The sequence below is a fragment of the Nelumbo nucifera genome, chromosome 1, assembly GCF_055504915.1.
Source record: "Nelumbo nucifera cultivar China Antique chromosome 1, China Antique-T2T, whole genome shotgun sequence".
Classification (NCBI taxonomy): Eukaryota; Viridiplantae; Streptophyta; class Magnoliopsida; order Proteales; family Nelumbonaceae; genus Nelumbo; species Nelumbo nucifera.
This window is the reverse complement of record NC_142649.1, coordinates 195,964,661-195,986,530: the sequence shown is the minus strand read 5'-3', so window position 1 is coordinate 195,986,530 and position 21,870 is coordinate 195,964,661. Positions and strand designations below refer to the sequence as shown.

General features: G+C 37.2%; 1 protein-coding gene across 4 annotated transcripts in view; it reads right to left on the bottom strand.

Annotated features, from left to right (window-relative positions):
* The window catches only part of LOC104602263 (putative serine/threonine protein kinase IRE), a 124,827-nt gene that overhangs the window by 37,235 nt on the left and 65,722 nt on the right, over positions 1–21,870 (bottom strand). For all 4 annotated transcript variants that reach the window (XR_016080866.1, XM_010265884.3, XM_088895744.1 and 1 more), the window contains exons 7-9: positions 13,712–13,804; positions 13,479–13,619; positions 13,265–13,357 (exon numbers count right to left, since the gene is read on the bottom strand). Coding sequence is in view for 3 of the 4 variants with exons in the window: in XM_010265884.3 (XP_010264186.1) it covers positions 13,265–13,357; positions 13,479–13,619; positions 13,712–13,804 (327 nt within the window). In the remaining variant the exon portion in view is untranslated. The remainder of the gene's footprint in view (positions 1–13,264; positions 13,358–13,478; positions 13,620–13,711; positions 13,805–21,870) is intronic.

The following is a 21,870-nucleotide window of genomic DNA, read 5'->3' as shown; positions in this document are numbered from 1 at the left end:
ATTGGGAGCAAATGGGTCTACTCCATGAAGTTGAAATCTGATAGGTCTCTAGACCAATATAAAGCTTGGCCCGTGGCATTTGCCCCAGTAGCCAAGATCATTACAGTATGTGTTCTCTTAGCCCTCTCTGCTACACACTCTTGGACTATCTTTCAACTACATGTGAAAAATGCTTTTCTACATGGGCACCTAAAAGAGACTATATATATGAAACCTCCACCAGGGTATTGTAGTGATCCCTCCCTCATCTGTCGATTGAAGAAATCTCTTTATGGACTAAAGAGAGAGAGAGAGAGAGCTCGAGAGAGATTTTGATAAAAGAGAGTTGGGTTGATGTTTGAAACAGCCGCCCCCCTCTTATATACATAGTATCATACTTGTAAAAGGACTGAATTGCTTACATGGCAAGTTAAGATAAGATAAGATAAAACTGAAAAAAGACTAATCCTAATCTTATAAAAGACTAGTCCTAATCTTATCCTAATCTTATAAAAGACTAAACCTAATCTTATAAAAGACTAGTCCTAATCTTATCATAAAGAACTAATCCTAATCATAACTTATTGCTGATATACGAACAGTGGGGACCACCTTAGTGGGGTCCACATTAGTGCTCTCTACACATAGCAATGTCATCTGTTTGTAGCGGAGTTGTTTGGCTTCAATCTTTATTTAAGGAATTGGGTCATTCCTCTCCTACACCCATCCCTCTGTATGTAGACAACACTAGTGCTATTAAGATTGCCTCTAATTCTGTCTTTCATGAAAGGACGAAGCATATCGAGTGTATTGCCACTTTATTTGTGACCTATTTCTTGCGAGCTCTATCTCTCTCCCTCATGTTGCCTCCAATATGCAAGTTGCAGACATCTTCACCATGACAAGATCCAAACACTTATTCCTTGTAAGCAAACTGAAGTTCATGCCTTTGCATTAGTTTGAGGGGGAGTTTGAAGAGTCTCACTGATGTACCATATTAGTGTAGTCCCTGTTGTATAGTATCTCTTATTTTATTGTTATTTTCTCTTTAGCCCTACAAGGGCTTTTCTATAAATATTCTTATTTCACTAATCTATATATTGAGGCTCTTGGGGTTAGTCCAAACTTTTCAATTCTTCACCCCAAAAATCTGTCCTCTCTGGTACGAACTGTTTGTTTAACATGGATGGCAGTACCTCCACCACCTGTAGCTTAAAAAAGGGCTCCAAAAAAACCCTAACCGGATTGTAGGCCAGAAAACACTTCAGCTTATATAGAAAATGAGACAACCAGCTCTTACAACTCCAAACTATAACATTCACAGCAATCACACTTAAATGTGAATGTAATAGTACATACCTAGAGTACAGTAGTTATTCCATGACCCACAATCCATACAAAATAGATGCAAACCCTAGAAATACTGCTTACTGCATTCAACTGGCACCATAATCACCACAGAACCTCTTCTTGGTACAACGACCAAGAGAGAAAGAGAAAAGAAAAACAAGAAGACTAAAAGACTAGGTCAGTCCAAAGGATTTTTCTCTTCCTCTTCCAATCGAAAAATAGTGTTTCAGATCAAGAACACGATCTGAGAAGATTAGGCCCAGATTAGTGTTCTGATACCATGTAGTCCAGCAAGAAGAAAAAATAAAAATAGAAGGGAAGAGATAAGGGAGAAAGGAAAGAAGAAGAGAGAGAAGAGAGGGAGAAAAGAAGTTCTATTCAAAAGTATGTAGTTGGCGGCACCTAAGTTGGTATTTATACTTAGGGCGACAGCTTATAACAAATAAAGAAGGAAATGCCAGAAATACCCTTATGCTAGTACACCCAAAGACACAAAACGAGTCCCAAGGACAAGACCATAATAGTAATACCCCTTTTGATTTCGTGTATACCCAAGAAAAATACACTTTGTTGCCTCGAGATCAAATTTATAACAATTAGGTCCAAGGATTTGAACAAAGCAAGTGTACTCAAAGGTCTTAAGGGAATAGTGATATGTCCTTGTTAGGATACAACAAGTTAAAAGGAGCTTTAATGTCTAAAACCCGTGAAGGAACCTTGTTGATAAGAGAGACAATTGTGTAGATGGCATCCCCCCAGAAACATATAGGAACACTAGAATTTAACACGATGCTTCAAGCAACTTTCAAGATGTGTCTATTCTTTCTCTCAGATACTCCATTTTGCTAAGGTGTATGGGGCCAGGTACTTTGATGGATAACCCTACTCAAGAAAAATTGAGGCCAAGAGTTTTGCAAAATACTCCTCAGTATTATTAGATTTGAAATTTTTTATTCTGACTAAAAACCAAGTCAAAACAATTTAGTGAAAAGCACAAGTCAGAGTAGGTACCTTATTTCTAGAACGTACAAGATAAACCCATGAGAAGCGAGAATAGTCATCAACAAATAACAAAAAATATTTGTACCATCCCATAGCAATAATATGATATGGTCCCCAAATATCGGTATGCATAATTCCAAAAAGAATAATGCTTCTTTTATCACTTAATGAATAGGCTAATCTACAATTTTGTGCCAATTTACAACTCTCACACCTCAAACTAACTCAAACAAAGTAGGCAATAAACTTTTTAAAGACCTAAGATAAAATGACCCAATTGAATATGCTAAAGAGTAATCTAACTCACAAACTAAGACAGAAAAGACTTTCGAACTTCTTTATTCCTCCTAGGTGGATGCTCAAGCAAATAAATTTCATTTGCCTTATGGCCAATCCCAATCACCTTTTTTGTCACTAGATCCTAGAAGACACAATGATTAAGAAAAAAATGTCACTAAATAATTTTGATTTCTAGAGATGCTAATAATTGAAAGCAGATTAGTACTAAACTTTGGAACATGTAGGACTGAGGATAAAGAAATGGCATAAAACACTCTAATGTCTCCCTTGCAAAAAACAAGAACAAAAGATCCATCAACAATAGATACTTTGACTTTGCTAGAGGATAAGCAATAAGAGGTGAATAAAGAAGACAAGCTAGTCATATCATCAAAGGCAACCGAATCTATAATCCAAAAAAGGCTAGAGTTACCTAGGGCTGAGGCATGATAGGCAGTAGCCTTTGTACCTAAGTGTGCAAATGCTGAGGTAGGACTAGGATGTACTATAGCTAACTAACACTGTCCAATAATGCCAAGGCATTTAAAGAAATTCATCAAGTGTTAGATGTGAATGGAGCCTCTATAGTAACAACTACATTGATATTCCCTTTCTTATTCTTGATCCTTACTGGAATAAGGTAAGGGTGAAGCTTCCAACAAGTGTCACTAAGGCATTTTGGCTTCTTACAGTAGTCACAAAACACTTCACCCTTTTCTCCTTCGCTTCCTTCTCCTTATCACCTCCAAGCTTCGACTTTACAGCTACTAAAGTTGATTCCATAGGTGGATTCTATAGCATAACCTTCCTCCTACTTTCCTCACTATGTACTAGGGAGTAGGCCTAAGATAAGGTGACATTATCTCTAGTAAGGAGTTACTGTCTCACAATGTCATAATCTGAATTTAGTCCAACAAGGAATTCCAACACCCTATTTGTCTCAATTAACTTCCTATATGTTGTTGCATCCTTTTGGCTCTCCTACTTAGGCCCTGTTTGATGATTAAGTACTTGTTAAAAGAAGTACTTGTGCAACAAGCACTTCTTAGAAGTACTTATTTTAACAACCACTTAAGGCTGTTTGGTAACCCACTTTCCAAATCACATAATATGTTTCTAAGCACTTATTGGGGTGGGGATATTTGGTAAGCTACTTTCCCCATAAGTGCTTATATTGACACAAATGACAAGTTTAGCCCTCACTTCACTCATACATATATACAATGCTTTTCACATGTTATGCTATACATTTTAACTAAGTGTCCACGTGGACCCACATGCGAATCGCCATCTAAACCCAATTAATAAAAATAATAATAATGATAATAACAATAATAATAAATAAATAAATAAATAATCATAATAATAATAATAAATATTAATTATAAATAATCCTAATAAATAATAAATACTCCGGCCTCCCTCTCCATCTCATACTTTTTCTTCCTTTTCTTCTTTAGAACCCCCCCCCCCGAAATCCACTATTCACCATCTTCCTCACAGTGTAGAACCAACGGCGGCGGTGAATCCATTCCGATCTCCACCTCCAATCTCTCATCTCTCCTTTTTCTCCCACACCCTCTCTCTTTCTTCTTTTTTTTTCTTCTTCTCCTTAGTTTTCACTCTTTCCCTTTCCCTATTCATCATCGTCGTTGCAGCGACGGGTTCAAACCAGCAACAATGGTGAGTGGCAGCGTTGAACAGGAACAATGACTGATCCATCCTCGTCAGTTCCTTGTGAAACCCGCACCTAGATCGTTGAACATCTTCCATTTTTCGGTTGAAGCAACCAATCTCCATTGTCGATAGAAGAGAGGAACTCAGGAGCGCATCTCGCACTCAGCCAATCCCCGATACTCCGTCATATTCGTTGCCTAGATCTATTGAGCTCTTTCCACCTCCAGTGTGCTTGGCTTTGGTGATTGCTTTTGCTTCAAAATTTAACTGACATCTAGAGCTAGGTGGAGAAAGAATGGGTAGAGATGTTCAAATGAGAAGAGATGGAGGTATAACCCTCGCATGGGAGCATTTTAGGTATTACAAGAAAATATTAGGGACCAGTTTGTCCCATTTTTTTGGAAAAGTACTTCTTTAAGAAGTGCTGAAAAAAAGCCAACTTGAAGTCACTTTTTTAAAGAAGTACTTCTTCCCCACTTTTTACCAAACACACAAAACCACTTAATGTGCGGTCCTAGCTCTTAAAAGAAATACTTCTTACAAGTGTTCTCAAACAGAGGCTTAATTGTCTCCAAGTGATCAATATCATGCCGTAATTGTGAGCAGAACTGAGAGCAAAGAAGAGCAGATTCAGGGGTGTCTTGAATAGTCGACCCTCACCCCAAAGAGCCCCTTTTATATTAAAAGATATGTACAGTTACAAGAATGCCCTTATAGGGCTAAAAGATAAAAAAAAAAAGAACAAATAAAACAATAAATGTATTGTACAACAGGGACTATACTAAGAATATACATCAAGATATATCTCCACAGTCCCCATGAAATTGACGCATAGACAACAACATCAGTTTGCCCATGATAAAGAGGTGTCAACCCTTAGTCATGGCCTTGGTGAAGATGTTGGCAATCTGCATGTCAGAGGCTACATGAGGAGGGGATATAGAGCCAACAATGAAAAGATCTCTAATAAAGTGACAGTCCACCTTGATATGTTAGGTCCTCTCATGGAAGACAAGATTAGATGCAATCTTGATAGCACTTGAGTTGTCTGCATATAGAGGGGTAGGAGTAGGAAGCTGAGTACCAAGATCCATGAAGAGAGACTTCAACCAAACAATTTCACTACAGGCAGAAGACATGGCTCTATATTCAGCTTTAGTAGAAGAATTAGAGACAGTTTTCTATTTCTTACTAGGGTTGTTCATAGAATGTCAAAACCGACCAGACCGGCCCAACTCGACCCGATGTGGCAGGCTTTTAACTTAATTTGGTTGGCTTCGGTTTAGAAATATGCATAAACTGACTGATCGGTTCGGTTGCGAATTATAACTTTGTAAACCGAAGTAAACCGACCCGAACCGGCCATATGAATGATGCTTGCATGTTCTAGTTTAATCTTTGCAAAAAAAAAAGCAAAAAAGACGAGTCTTTTTATGAGATAATGTGCAAGAGGGTGGAAGTGTGATGTCAAACCTGAGTCTGAGGCCTAGCTCTCAGATATAGTATGACAAGTCTGGATTTTTAATGCTAATAGGACAGTAGTAAGAAGTCTAATCTGAGCCTTAGGCCCAGCTCTCAAGTATAGTACGGCAAGCCTTAGGCCTAGCTCTCAGGTATAGTATGAAAAGCCTTAGGCCTAGCTCTCAGGTCTAATCTGAGCCTTGCAAGCGACAGCATCAAACTTGACAAAGTGCTTGATGGCTTCAAGACGATGTTTCGGTTGAAACCAAACAAACCGACCGATCGGTAGTTTTTATTGCAAGTCAGTTTTTTTATTTCTCTAGATCGGTTTCAGTTGATTTAGTAATCAACCCGACATAGTCGGTTCGGTTGAAAAAACCATGTGTAACCCAACTGAATCAACCCGTGTACAGCTCTATTTCTTACATTTCCAGGAGATGAGAGAATCACCCATGAAGACGCACCACCCAGTAGTGGATCGACGAGTGTCCGGACAACCAGCCTAGTCTACATCACCATAAACTCTCAAAGTAGCATTAGGAAGAACTAGGCCTTCAGATTTAGACAATTTGACGTTCAGCTCCAGAGGGGTATCAACGTGTTTCTCATCAGTAATTCCAGCTAATTTGATGAGATCAGAGGTACATATTTCTACTGACAAATGAAATACCCCCAACTGCTACGGTGGACTTCCAAACCCAAGAAATAAGTAAGAGTGCCCAAGTCCATGTGAAAGGAGTTATGAAGTAAGGACTTCAACTCACAAATGTTGTCATGATCATCCCCAATTAAAAGCATGTCATCAACGTACAACAATAGAATAGTAATACCTTGGGGTCTTCTCCTAACAAAGAGAGAGTAATTAGAGAAACTTTGGCTATACCCAATTGCAACAACATTTCGAAAACGCTCAAACCAAGCCTGGTATGCCTGCTTCAGACCATACAGGGATTTCTTTAGGTAAAAAACGCGTGAAGAATCAATTATAATATCTAGGAGGAGGCTTCATGTAGTTTGTCTCCTTAATTGACCATGAAAAAAAGCATTCTTCATGCCTAAATGGTAAATAGTCCAGGAATGGGCAGCAGACAAGGCTAGAAGAACGCGAACTGTGGTGATCTTAGCAACTAGAAAAATGTTTCTTCATAATCAATCCCATATTCCTGACTGTATCCTTGGGCAACTAACCGAGTCTTAAATCGATCAAGGGAACCATCTGATTTTAGTTTGATCATGTAGACCCAACGACTACCAATAATGAAAGCATTTGGAGGAACAAGCACAAGATCCCAAGTATCATTCTCATGGAGGGCTTGAATCTCGCCATCCATGGCTTCTTTCCAATGGGGACTCCTAATGGTTTGTCAATAAGAATGAGCAATTTCTGTGGAAGAAACTACAACAGAAAAAGAGCTATGGATTGAAGGAAAACCATAGCCATCAGGAGGCCGGGAAATAAAAGTAGAACGACAAAGCGGAATAGGAGAACTACCATCTGAAATAGGAGGATCTTGGGGCAAAATGCCACTTATAGAAGGTGCAAGAGGTGGATGCTCTGGACTGGGTGGAAGGGGAGTTGTAGGCGCAGGATCTGGCACACGTGGCCACTTGCGAGTGAAGACGAGAAGATCTTTCAGATGTGACTCAAACCAATAAAATTAGTAGAATATTTTACATTAAAGCAAAAGAAAGTAAGGAAGAAGAAGAAGACAGCAAGAAGGAACATTGGAGAAGAAAGGAGAAAGAAAGGAGTTCAATAATCTCCTCTTTTCCCCCACTAATCTTTTAATAAACTTACTTAAGTTACATAATTACAAAATTGCCCTTAAGTAGGCATCCACATTAGCACTATACTTAGAAAGCATAAACAAGAGCTAAAGGCCCAATAAGAAAACATAACAAGAAAGAACTAATAAGAAACACACTAATGGGCTAAGGCCCATTCGGCATAATCTCTCTACACTTTCTCAGTAGAGGAAGTGGGAGTGTTATCTGAATCAAAGTCTTACAAAACAGAGAGAGGAATAGACAATCTAGCAATTCCAGCAAAGAAAGAAATATGTTCAAGAAAACACAACATTTTGTGAAATCCAAATACGACAAATAGAACGGTCATAACACAAGAATCATTTCTGGTCAGGGCTATATCCCACAAAGGCACACATAGTAGACTAAGCAGTTAATTTAGAACATTAACAAACAAGATGTACAAAACAAAGACAACTAAAAACATGAAGATTGGAGAAGCCTGGGGATAACAAAATGTTTTTGGAAGGGAGAAGTGTTGCCAAGAACAGAAGAAGGAAGATAGTTTATCAAAATCACAGTTGTATTGGCTTCTTCTACCCAAAACGAAGTCGAAGCGTGAGATTCCAGTAGTAATGTCCGCATAACACTAAGGAAATGTCCATTCTTACATTCAGCTACACCATTCTGTTGAGGAGTGTCTGGACAACTACGCTGAGATTGGATTCCATAACTCCTCAAGTGGCCTGAAAGGTTCCATCTGTACACTCTCCCCTAAATCTGAACGTATGATGCTTACATTACACTTGAAGTGAGCTTGCACCATAGTATGGAATAATTTAAATGTCGCAAAGACCTCTGATTTGTGCCATAGAAAATAAATCCAAGTGTATCTGGTACAATCATCTATAAACAATACAAAGTATTTGTATCCCAATCGTGAAGTAATAGAAGCAGACCAAACATCACTGTGTAGAATCTCAAAAGGTGCAGCGGCATGCTCATAAGTGTGAAGAAAAGGTAAAACATTACTTTTATTCAAGCAACAGGCAGTACAAGAAACATCAAAAGTATGAACTAGAGGAATTTTATTCTTAACTAAACCAGAATCAAACAAAAACTTCAATTTTTGAGAATATGGATGACCTAATCATTTGTGCTATAAATCACAAACATTATTTCTGACTCAACAAAGAACCAGACATATAAAAACTAAGAAAAGCCGAGGATGCTGCTGATTGAGATTTCTCAAACTCCAGTACAAACAGACGGCAAAGCCTACGCCCCTTCCCTTTCACCTTCCCAATGTACCGGTCATGTGTCAAGCAACCATCATGAGAAAAGGTAAGAACATTCCTTCACCAACAAGTTGGCCAATAGAAATCAGATTAGTAGTAAGGTTGAGCACTAAGAGGGTTTTTGAAAGAGGGAGGGACATAGTGGATGATAGTTTAAGGGATAGGTCATTACTACCAATAATGTCTAACTTTTCACCATTGGCAGTAACAATGTGTTTATGGTGAGTTTCAATAAACTCATTTGGTTGATTGAAATAGCCTCCTGTCATATGATTGGTGGCACCTAAATCTATAATCCAAGCATGTAAAGCAGAAAAACAATATCCAGAGAACTTACAAGACAAGCCAATAGCAGAAAAAGTAGAGGAAATGGCAAAGGATACCAATTGTCGAATGATGTGAACCCTTAGTTACCTGATAAGCCCAAGGTTGAGTCTTTTTCTTAGAACCCTTAGTTGGTCAGGCTGGACAATCTGGAATGATGTGACCATGTTGCTTGCAATAGGTGCACACATTCTTCGTTTTACAATGAGAGGCAATATGTCCAAAACCCTTACACTCATAACACTGGGTTTTGGAGAAGTCCTTGGAGGTTGACTTCTTACCTCCATGAGCTACAAAGGCTGTTTCAGCCCCAATTTCAGTCATCTTTCCATCAAATCCAGTTGCAGTGAGAAGCCTAGTCTCTTCTCTCAGTAACTCCCCCAAAACAAAATCCAAATCTGGAAGTGTTCATCAACTCAAAATATTGGACTTGATTATCTCATATTCAGGTCTAAGCCTCATCAAAAACTGATTTTCTTTCCTCTTCTCAAAATGTTTATGGAGATATCTCACACATTCTGCTGAGTCTGAGGGATCAATATGGAAAATTTCATATTCAGCCCACAAATCAAGAAAGCTTGCATAGTATTCCTGTATCCTTCTATCTCCTTGACAGTAAGCAAATATCTCTGATTCTATTTCATATTGTTTAGACATATTGGACTGTTGATAAAATTTCTTCAAATATAAATACATTTCATAGGTTGTTTTCATTCTCCTCATAGGTACACAAATATGAGAATCAATTGAGCTGAGAATCCAAGAAAAAATCTTGTTGGTATCTAGTTGCATTGTTGTAAGGCTTTGGCCTCAGACTCAGTTGGTCTAGTGACAGTCCCATTCAGGTGTCCTTCCAAACCTTTCCCTTCAACATAAAAATCAAGTGTTCCACATTCCATAATTTTGTCCATTCAGTTTTACAGGAATAATACCCCCTTTGTCTGAAGGCATTATAGCAGAAAACAATAAATCACACAGAAAGCCAAAAACAGTTTCAGCAATAGTCCAAATACCAATCCGAACACCGGTCCGAACAGCAGTCCTCTTCTGCCCAAGAGAGGGAAAGAGGAACCAGCACTACAGCAATCGAGAGAAGTCCAGAGAAGGGTCCGAACAGCTTCAGCAAGCAAAAAAGGGGTTGATAGTCCAAAAAAGGTAAGTTTTAGGACTGTCAAAAGAAGGGACCAAAAACCCTTCAAAAAAAGGATGAAAAGGAGATCTAAGAGAATAGGCAAGAGGGGTCTAGAGTGATACCAGATCTAGAGTTAAAGGCTGATTGGATCAGCCGAAAGGAGAAAAGTGGGATAAACCAACCTGTCAAGCATCTTTTTCAGAAAAATGAGGGTTTTTGTGCTGATCGAAACAGCCCCCAAGAAGATCCAGATCAGAATCTAAACAGTACTGATGGAATCCTTGAAAAGCACTCTTCAATCTTGTACAGAAACCAGAACTCCCAGGCTGATACAAATGACCCACTCCGATACCATGTGAGCAGAACTGAGAGCAAAGAAGAGCAGATTCAGGGGTGTCTTGAATAGTTGACCTCCACCCCAAGGAGCCCCTTTTATATTAAAAGATATGTACAGTTAAAAGAATGCCCTTATAGGGCTGGAAGAAAGAAAAAGAACAAATAAAACAATAAGTGTACTGTAGAACAGGGACTATACTAATAATATACATCAAGATATATCTCCACACTAATGATTTCACCTTACTTTCCAGCTCATAGGCTCTAGCAACATTAAGGGGCTGAGAATATGTTTTTTCATATTATCCCAAATCTACTTGCCCAAATATAGTTTCTGCTAATATGAGGCTGCATGGAATTGTACAATCAAGTCATAACAAGATAGTTCTCTTGAACCCACTTAGCATGTCATTGATCTTCCTTTGCTAATTTTTTTGTGCCTCCTACCACATATTCTACTTTTCCTCTTCCCCCAATGGCCATCATGGCTGATTGGGCCCACTCCAAATAATTTGTTCCATCAAATTTTACTATGGTAACCTGAAAAGAATTGTTGTCTACAACACTTCCAGCCCTCACAAGTCCTTCCCCATATGATTTAAATTCATTCCCGGTTGTCTCATGCTAAGCACACCCCAAGTGATTCACAGGCTAGGAGAAAATTGCAGAATTCCACTCCTTTCCACACAAACTAGTCCCTTCAGAAGTTGTTCAGCAACCCCTAAAACTGAAAACAGCCCACAAACTTTTTCTAAGAACCCAAAGAAAAGGAATAACAGATGAAGAATTGGCTGAAAACCAGTAGCTGATCACTCTTCAGAGGAAACCCTAGAATCAGCCCTGGAGAAAGCCTAAAACTGAAAACCGCTTCCTCCAAAGGATTCTAAAAGACTTCTGACAGGTGTCGATCTAAATACTAGTGTGAAATATACTCAGAAAAGTCTGAGTGCCACCTTCAATCACTGATTTAAACCCTAAATCACAAAACTAACCTGTTTTCTTTAACTCTACCTGGGAGGTAGCCCGTCCCCAAACCTACAACCACCCCCCTCCCATAAAGGTGGAATTCAATCCAAAGTCTCCGCTACAAACCAGCTAGAGACCTTACCAACTAAGCCAGTTGGCAACTTCATTTTTTTTTTCCTGGTCAAGCAGCCAAGGACAAGCATAGGACTAAGAAAACAATTTCACCAATAGTGGCAACAGTCCTAGAGATTTGCAATTAAAATTAACAACAGCAAGGGCATAGTTGAATTAATATATAAAAGCTGGAGGTCCCCAACTGAAGAAAAACAGTGGGATAAACTGAAGATATGTCCACTGAATAGATGTCAGTTTCATGTAAGAAAGTAATAAATAATCTTGATTCTTGCAGAGCATAAACATGAGAAGTATCAGAAAGCCTTGCTTTGGAGGCTTCATAGGGTTATATAAAGAAGTCAAAAAGAAATAGATTGGAACTTCCTAGACCTAACTTAAAATGTAAGAATTGCTATGCCGTCCTACTCTCCCACATAACAACATTCAAATCATATGAAAGCCTATTGAGTATTGAACAGAGTAGCAAGCACCAATAAATGGTTATATATTCAGCTAAGTGGCTACCAGAATACTGCCTCTAATTCTAAAATTCAGGAGCGATATTGTGAATTTATTTGCAATATTTACTTGAAAAACCATATAACCAATAACCATGTAAAATGTAATTATCTGAAGGGGTGATGGAAATAATGGATTTTGAAGAAAGATGGAGAAGATGGAGGTGGAGCTCCTGTTTTTGGGAGGACTCATTAGGGCATATTCTCCATCTTAGATTGTTGGAACTTCTTTCTATCTCTTTTGGGTTGTAGTGACTTGGGAAAAGATGGCCTTATTTTCATTTTGGAAACTGCTGGTTGATTTTTCCCCTTTTTTCCTTCTCTTCAGCATATACGGAAGGAATGGAATAGGAGAAGATTTGAGGATTCATGTCTACCAAGGATTTACACCAAGATTAGAGCCACTTCTTCTGGATTGGTTCTCTACCTCAGAAGTGCTTAAGATCTTGGATCTATCTTCTCTAGGGGGAATTGGGGGTTGTGGATAATACCAGACAATGTTCCTAACTTTTGATTGTTGGGTGATGCTTTTTCCTTGAGATGATGTAGCTTCTTATATGGAACACACACACACACACACATATATAAGACGAGAATAAACATTGTTATGGCATAGGAAATTATCAGTAAAACTTCTAGATATGGCATTATCTTCATAGTATTCATATTTTCAAGAACTTCTGCTATTGGAATTTCTTGAATAAAAATATACAAATCACCAATAATCATCAATGTTTTATTCACCTGACTTACCATCATTACTGCAGTACTTTCAGTTTACTGTTTTACATTATGCAACATAGTAAATGTTGATAGAAATTGGAAAACAAGACTAGAATCAAATAGCACAAAATTAAATTATAGGGTAAAAAACAAAACCTGACTTTGAAAGATTTTCAAATGCCAGGCTTCATTTTTGGACATGTACTCATATTAGACACAAAAAAATAAAAAAATAAATAACACAATCGTCAAGAAAAGCAAAAGGAACATTTTAATATTTAGCCAGAATTATGTCCATGCAATTATGCAAATACATAGAACTTATTAGATTTATATAAATAAATAAGCAAGATAATGACCTTGATATGGCCATTATGAGCAATTAACAAGTTGTCTGGCTTCAGATCTCTATGAATGATATTTAAGGAGTGCAAATATTCCAATGCAAGAACCTGAAATAATTAACAAGTACATAAAGTTATCCAAGTTGAACATTTGCTTATATAAACCATGACGAAACAGATATAAGCAGCTGTATATCTGGATGATAACAAGAGCTGGACAAGTTCTTACAACTTCTGCTATATATAAACGGGCCATATCTGCATCCAAACAACCTAAGTTTCTCAACAAGGAATAAAGATCTCCTCCATTCAAGTATTCCATGACCAGATATAGATTTTCCCTGCATGTGAAGGAGTAGAAAAAACGGACCTGTTCACCATTTGATTAGAAACACAAATTAGAAAAAGTAGTTTTGCATACTCTCTGCCCTTGAAGTAGTTAAAAGTTGCAGAGCAGCTCACCACAAAAGGATTGCGAACTGTCATTAGGATGTTTCGTTCAGCCAAAATGCTTTCTACTGCATTTTTGCGAATCATATCTGCCTTTTTCAGAACCTGCAGAAAAATTCGGTGATACTAGCATCTTAATGATCAAACAACCAAAAGTAAACATTCCACTAAGATTTTTAAAATGACTTCTTTACTTTCTCTGAGGTAGATCAGTATGCAGTTGAAATCCATAAAAGGTGGTATAACCAAAGGTAGCTAAAACATTCACGTACAACACTACTATTAACATGCAAGAAGGAACACAACCAAATTATGATGTAGAAGTATATGTTAATTACAATCCATGATAGTTGCACCTATACAAAAGCCCACATAATAAAATTGTTCAAACTTAAATGCATAATTCAGTGGAGAAGGGAAAGCTTAGAGTGAAATTTACCAGATTTACATCAATTTAATAAAAATAATTATGAAACCTTGAATTTAGGCAGAATCACAAGGCAATTTTATTTTCTCATTCTTGCTATGACCATGATTCACAATTTTGCGGAAACTTTGCAAATTATGCCAATATTTTATTTTTTTTAAAAGAGTAAAGAGTTGAAATAAAATCCCTTAGGTTTAAAAATGATCCACTTCCCAATGGAAAAAATGACCTTCAAGTCCACTTTTCAGGACATTTCTGACACTTCGAATTTTCTTATATACCTACATATCTGCAAGATAAAGATAACTTCACTATTAATGCTAACTTGAGGAGGAGCTATTTGTAGTGATAGGCCCGTGTAGTAGAACCCTTGCTCCCTTCTAAATGTTGATTATGAAAGGAAAAAGGAAAAAGGACTGGGAAATTAATTATAGGATTTCTATGGGATATGAATATTGCAAGTCGAATTGGTTACCAGCTCCAGGGTGCCTCTATCTCTGAATGATGATAGAGTGATATGGGTCTGCAACCCTTCTAGGCATTTCTCAACAAAAGCTGTTTGGGAGAAAGGTAGGAGGGAAGAGCAGGTTCGATGGCATAAGGTGCTTTGGCGCAAGGCGATGCCAACAAAGATTGCCTTTTTTAATTGGAAGGTTATTAATAGCAGACTTAGGGTGGATAAGGATATTCAATGCCTTAGAAATCCTGCGTTCTAGGTGTACTTGTAAAAACCCGAGTGTAGAAGATATAAATCACTTACTGGTGAAAGGATGCCTAGCACGTAAAGTTTAGGCCTTCTTTAGTTTGGTTTTGGGTATATGATTGTTTGATTCTAAATCAGCTAAAGGAAGACTTTATAGGTGTCTGGACCTGGGTTTTCATCATAATAATGAATGGGCTGTTGTGGGGGGAATGACAGCTTGTTTTTTTAAAGGCAACTTTCATTCAAACAATAAGGGAAGGGTGTACATGAGGAGATATACACACACAAAAAAAAAAAAAACATGGCTTCCTTAAAAATAAAATAACTAAATCCATCTCAAGAAAGAGAAAAGGTATTTGCACTATGCATCAAATTCCTTCCTAGCCCACTTTTAGCTAATGCATCACCCACAACATTGAAGTTCCTAGGGAACCATCTGAAACAGCAATGGAGTGGAATCAAAGAGATCAAGGTGTAAGTGGTTACTGGATGGAGATGGGAACTCAAAATTCTTTCTTCTTTTGCTAATGGGAGAAGAAGGAAGAATATAATCTCTAGCATTGTGAGTGAAGATCAGCTAATAACTTCAAATGAAGAAATTGAAAAGTGCTTTGTGGATTATTTTAAATCAATTTTTCCACCCTAGAAGAAAGGATTGTGAATTTAGGGGACTTGAATTGGGACAAGGTGCCGCTTCTTAAAGTTGTGTTCTTGGAAAGAGCATTCAGTGAGGATGAGGTCCATGAAGCAGCCTTCAATATGGAAAGGCCAAAAGCCCCAAGACCTGATGGTTTATCAACGGCTTTCTATCAGGACTTTTGGGAAATCATAAAGGATGACTTAATGGTTGTATTTGTAGAGTTTCATGAAAAAGGGAAAATTTCACTGAGAGCGAATGCAACCTTCCTAGCCCTAATACCCAAGAAGAAAGATGCTAAAACCCCTAAGGACTACAGACCTATAAGTCTTATTGGTAGCCTTTATAAAATCATTGCAAATGTCCTAACAGGAAGGCTAAAAACTGTTCTACCCTTGGTAGTTTCCCAAAACCAAAGGGCCTTTGTTGCAGGGAGACAAAAAGTGGACCAAATTCTAGCTGCAAATGAGCGTGTCGCAACAAAGATGAAACAGGGAGGACAAGGCATAATCAATGGAATGGATTAGTCCTTCCTCTTATGCTTGTTATGGAGAAAAATGGTCTAGGAGAAAGATGGAGAAAGTGGATCAAAGGTTGTATTAGTTCGGTGCATTTCTCAGCTCTAATCAATGGAATGGCTAAGGATTTATTTCCAGCAAAGAGAGGAATAAGGCAAGGAGATCCTCTCTCTCCCTTCTTGTTTGCATTTGTGGTTGAGGTTCTAAGTAGGCAAATCACAAAGGATGATTACGAAGGTCTTATCAAAGGTTGGAGGGTTGGGAGATCTGAGGTGGTGGTAACTCACTTGCAATTTGCATATGATATTATCTTTTTTTGTGAGGAGGTTGATAATTACAGTTTGAAGAATTTGTGAACTTTAGGGGAAGAGTCAACATGGAAGAGGATGAAATCCAATCAGTGGCACAATTACTTGGGTGTGAGGTAAAAAGTTGGCCACTGGAGTACCTCGATCTGCCATTGGGTGGTAATCCAAAACATGAGGACTTTTGGAAACTAGTCATAGAGAGATTCACTAAGAAGTTAACCATGTGTAAGAGAAATTACATCTCGTTGGGAGGAAGGATTATGTTGATTAAGTCCACCTTAGCAAACTTGCCCACTTACTTCTTGTCCACCTTTAGGATCCCAGCAAAATTAGCTCCATAGCTAGAGAAGATAATGAGGGATTTCTTATGGGAGCCAGGAGAGGAGAAGAATGACCATTTAGTAAAATGGGAACGGGTTTATAGACCCAAGGAGTAGGGAGGACTAGGGATTGGGAACTTAGTGAAGAGGAATACAGCTCTACTAGGAAAATGGTTGTGGAGGTTTCCCCGTGAGGAAGATAGATTGTGGCACAAGGTCATTGAAAGCATTCATGGTGTAGCAAACAATGGCTACGATGCATTCATGGTGTAGCATTCATTCATCTTGATGTTGGGCATGGGAACAAGATTTTATTCGGGAGAGACTTTTGGCTTGGAGACCAACCACTTAGCTTGCAATTCCCTAACCTTTACTCTCTATCAAACCTAAAGGCTGAAACTATATCTAGGGTAGCTACACCATCAGAAATTGGGTTAAATTGGGACTTAGTGATGTAGGACCAGCTCAGTTCTAGTCCTTAGAGAATGTTGAATGGGCATCCTGATCAGAGTTTTTATGGCTGTCAATGGCTATAATGGCTTCTTGAAGAAATAAGAGAGAAGATAGGGAGAGAAAAAAGAGAAAAAATACCAGGAATCACTCACAGGCAAGGATCAAAGTATCGGAATCGGGTATCGTACATCGTACCGGATAGCTCGGATATGGATATGGATACAGATACGCTTTGGAAACGCTTGGGTATGGTAGTGAAATGCATACAAATCACATAAATATATTAATCGTACTAAACCAAAAGCTGAATTGTTTATGAATAAAATATAAACACATGAGAAATGCATACTTCAATAGGTTATATGAAGAGAAATATTACAGTAAACAATATTGGGACTCTAGAACATTCAAACATTGTACAATATTTATCACTCTTTCAATTTTATAATTATAATTTTCAATTTTTATTAATTTTTGGGAATATTTATTAATTTAGTATTTTATTTAAATAACAAATATTTTTAAATAATAAATATGTTTTCATTTTTAAATATAACTTTCTTATTTTAAACATAATTGTAAAATAAAACAAATAAATCATTTAAGGTAGATAAAATAAATTATATTTAATTTTCAGTTTTTATTAATTTTTTGGGGAAAATTAAATCTTAAATTATTCATTTCAGTCTTTATATTTATAATTTTCTGTTTTCCAGTAATTTTGTTGGGAAAAATTATTTATTTAGTACTTTTATATAATTACTCTATTTTTTCAAATAATAACCATGTTTTCATTTTTAACATATAATTATGTGTAAAATAAAATATACAAATCATCTAAGGTAGATGAAATATATTATTTTTATAATTTTTAGTTTTTATTAAATTTTTTGGAAAAATTAAATCTTAAATTATTTATTTTAGTTTTCATAATACTATTTTTAAACATGTATTAAAGATGAAAAACAATCCAAAAGTACTCAATGTACAATTTTGTCAAACTAGACACTGATACACCTCCATATCGGTGTGTATTGGACCGTATCCACCGATACAGTGCAATACAGCCCGATATGAAGGCATATCGTACTGATACACACGACTCGTAGGATAAATATCCAGTCGTAGTGTATCATGTATCCATGATCATGGATACAGATACGATATGCCCCGTATCGGGAGTATCGTATCAATACCTTAGTCCTTGCTCACAGGGTGCCTAGAATCACTCTAGGGCATGGGAATCACTCACTATAGCAAGCATGAGCTGAAACTCGATATAATTCATTGCTCTTTGTGTAAAACGTCCATACATATTTATAGACTCTAAACTCATAATAAACCTAGGAGTCAAACTGTTAGACTCATAATAGTCCTAGGAATCAAACTGTTAAACTCAATAATCATAGTAGGACTCAAACTAAGCTATCATATCCTATTTCAATTCAAAGAAGACTCAATAACTCTAATCCTACTTATGCAATGACTCTAAAATTTTAGACATAAACAAACTATAACTAGACAAATTAAACCCCATCATTGGACCCTACAAAAAATTGCAAAATGACAAAATACCTCTATTGTCCAAAAATACAAAAATTCATAAAATTCCAATTTTGACTCCTCATCTTCTGCATCACTTAGGGTTCAAAAGGGGTTTGAGAGACAATTAGTGTGATTCTCTCCTTGCCCTTTTGTCAAAGTTGGAAATGGTTTACCTGGACTAAAATGGCCTTGATAATAGAATTTGGCATCCAACTTCAGATGGCTTGTCTTCCTATTCTTCTTTCTTCAACATGCTTGCCTAGTTGGATAATTGGGGGTAAATTTCCTTGTAAGAGAAATATGGTGCAAACCAATTCCTCCTAAAGTACAAGCTCTTTGCTGGGAAATGTTCCTAGGGAAGGTAAACACCTGTGACATGCTATAGAAAAGAAGCCCAAAACATGTGCCTTTCCTCATGTGTGTGTTCTTTGCAAGGCTTGTGGTGAAACCCTTTCTAACTTACTTCTCTCTTGCTCATTTGTTTCTTGTATTTGGGACTATTTTTGTTCTCTCTTTGGTTGTAGATGGGCTCTCCCCCACAAGACATAGTAAGCCTTTTCAACCCAACTTTTCTTAAGGCAACAAAAGAAAAGGGGAAGATGCATGTGGAAGGTAGTACGTGCAGCCGTGGTTTCGTCTATTTAGGAAGAGAGAAATCATAGGATCTTCAATGAAAAAAGTAAATCCTTAGAGGAGGTGGTTGAAGCCATTAAAATCATATTAGTACATTAGGTTAAAACCTTGGAACTATTTGAAGGTATTCCCATGAATGACTTCTTAAGAAATTGGAAAGAAGTGTCACTCTCAGAACCACATAGAGAAATTATAAGAATGGAGTGGAAACCACCAGGTATAAATAAACTAAAGCTAAACTTTGATGGTAGTTCATTCGGCAATCTAGGAAGAGCAGGAAATAGGGGGAGTTTTTCGAAACCATCAATAGTAGTGATGGCCTTGTTCTAGGACCAATTGGTTATGGTGTCTCGGTTCAGGCTGAATTGCAAGGACTGAAGCTTGCTGAACAATTAGCGGCAAGAGAGTTAGAAATTGAAGGAGACTCCCTTCTAATCATAACATGGGCAAAGCAATTTGAACCAGCACCTCGGAAACTCGGGTTCACTTTCAAACATGTTGACCAACTTGCAAAGATTTAACTCTACTTTTAGATGGGTTAAAAGGGAAGCTAATGGGTTGGCAGATGTGTTAGCCAAGCAGGGAGCTGATAGACCATCCTTATTTTGGGCATTGTTGTAACCTAATACTTATGGGATCTGTATACTTGTAACTAACTTTCAAATATTTAAATTAATAAATGAATTTCTTTGCTGATCAAAAAAAAAAAAAAGGTGATCCTCCCAGGGCCTACACTTTTGCTTTTAGCCCACCCAATAATGATTCTAGAATCTCCTTCCACCAATAAAGGCTCCACCTGTAGAGCACTAGCTGCCTGATGACCCACCAAAAGAGCTTGAACCTCAGCTTCAGAAGCATCTTGGGCTGAATCAGGGCCACTGAAAAACTAAGAAATAAACCCCTCTGAGTTGTAAATAATTCCCCCAATTCCTACCATCAGAGGATCTTCTTAAGCTGCCATCAAAGAGTGTAAGCACAATCAGGCCTTGGGGAAATGGGAGGCTGAGGGCCAATTGAAGAAGACTGTTGGATCTCTAACAAATTCCTGCTTAAGTCTCCATAGCTATAACCAGTGAAGGCTTTCTTTGTCTTCAGCCAAGAAATCAGTTGAGTCATAATCCTCTCCTCCCAAATGCACCACATTGTAGCATTTACTACAGCCTTCCAAAAAATCCTACTCCTTTCACCCAAATTTCTACCTTTCCATGGAGAGATAAACTCACCAACTGTATTGAGAAGGACCCAAGAGAAGCTGCCTTCATAAATCAAATATAGTAGAAATCACCATAAACTATGGGCCAAATTGCAATTTATCAAGAGGTGGCCAATAGTTCCTCTATTTTCAAAGCACATAATGCAGACATGAGGAGAAATGCACCACTGCTCTAGACTTTTCTTTTGAAAGATATCACAAGTATTTATCTTGCCACAAGCTACATTCCACAAGAATCACTATTGCTTGACTTGTAGCTTAAAATACTAGGGGTGATCAAGAAAAACTGAAATGAACCGATGAGACCAAACCAAAAATTCTGGTTAACCAAACCAAACGGTTCGGTTTTGGCTCAGTATTTTCGAAAAACCGAAGGTACCAGTTCGGTTTCGATTAACCAATATAAAAAATCAGCGATTAACTGAACTGACCACTGTGTGTATGATGTATGTGTGTGTGTATATATATATATTATATATATATAAATGAATATATATATGCTTTACATATACACATATACATATTTATAATATATAATATATTATTTATTATTTATTACATAATATTTTATATGTATTTCTATTTTTATTATATTATATATATATATATATATAATATATTTTATAAAAATAAAAAAAAATGAAAAATCAACGAACCAAATCGACAGTTAACCAAACCGGTTAACTGGTTAACCGATTGGCTTCAATTCAATTTCAGTTACAGGTTTTCCAAAAAACCGTAGCACCCCTACAAAATACCACTAGGGATGGTGACATAGCAACTGATTTGTAGTTGGGATGAAGAGAAGCTCTTAGTGATGAATCAAGTGAAGAAAACATCGGGCAACTTGAACGTGATCAGCATGAAAGGAATAACAACCAACAACGGGAAGATTGAATAGTGCAAACTTTACAATCCAATCAAGGTCATGGTGTTCAAATTCATATTATTGAGTTTGATGGTGAGTTGGAACCTAAAGAGTTTTGGATCGACTTGACAACATTGAAAACCATTTTGATTGGAAGAAAATTAATGAAGAAAGAAATGAAACTTGTAACAACGAAGATGAGTGGGACAGCCTTGGATTGGTGGAAACATTATTAACGAGACAGAGAAAGGAAAGAGAAAAGAAAGGTTAGTTCTTGAGAAAGAACGAAAGAGAAGATAAAGTTGCAATTCTTACCACCGGATTATGAGCAAACTTTTTACCAAAAGGTGCAGAATTTAAGGCAAAGGGAAAAGTGTGTAAAGGAGTACATAAAAGAGTTTAATAGACTAACTCTTCAGAGTAACATGACAAAAACTGAACAGCAAAAAGTTAGTAGATATATCAATGGTTTGAAGTTGCCAATACAAGATCAAGTCAGCCTACATTTGTTCATATAAGGTAAAGGGTGCATATCAGCTAGCTTTG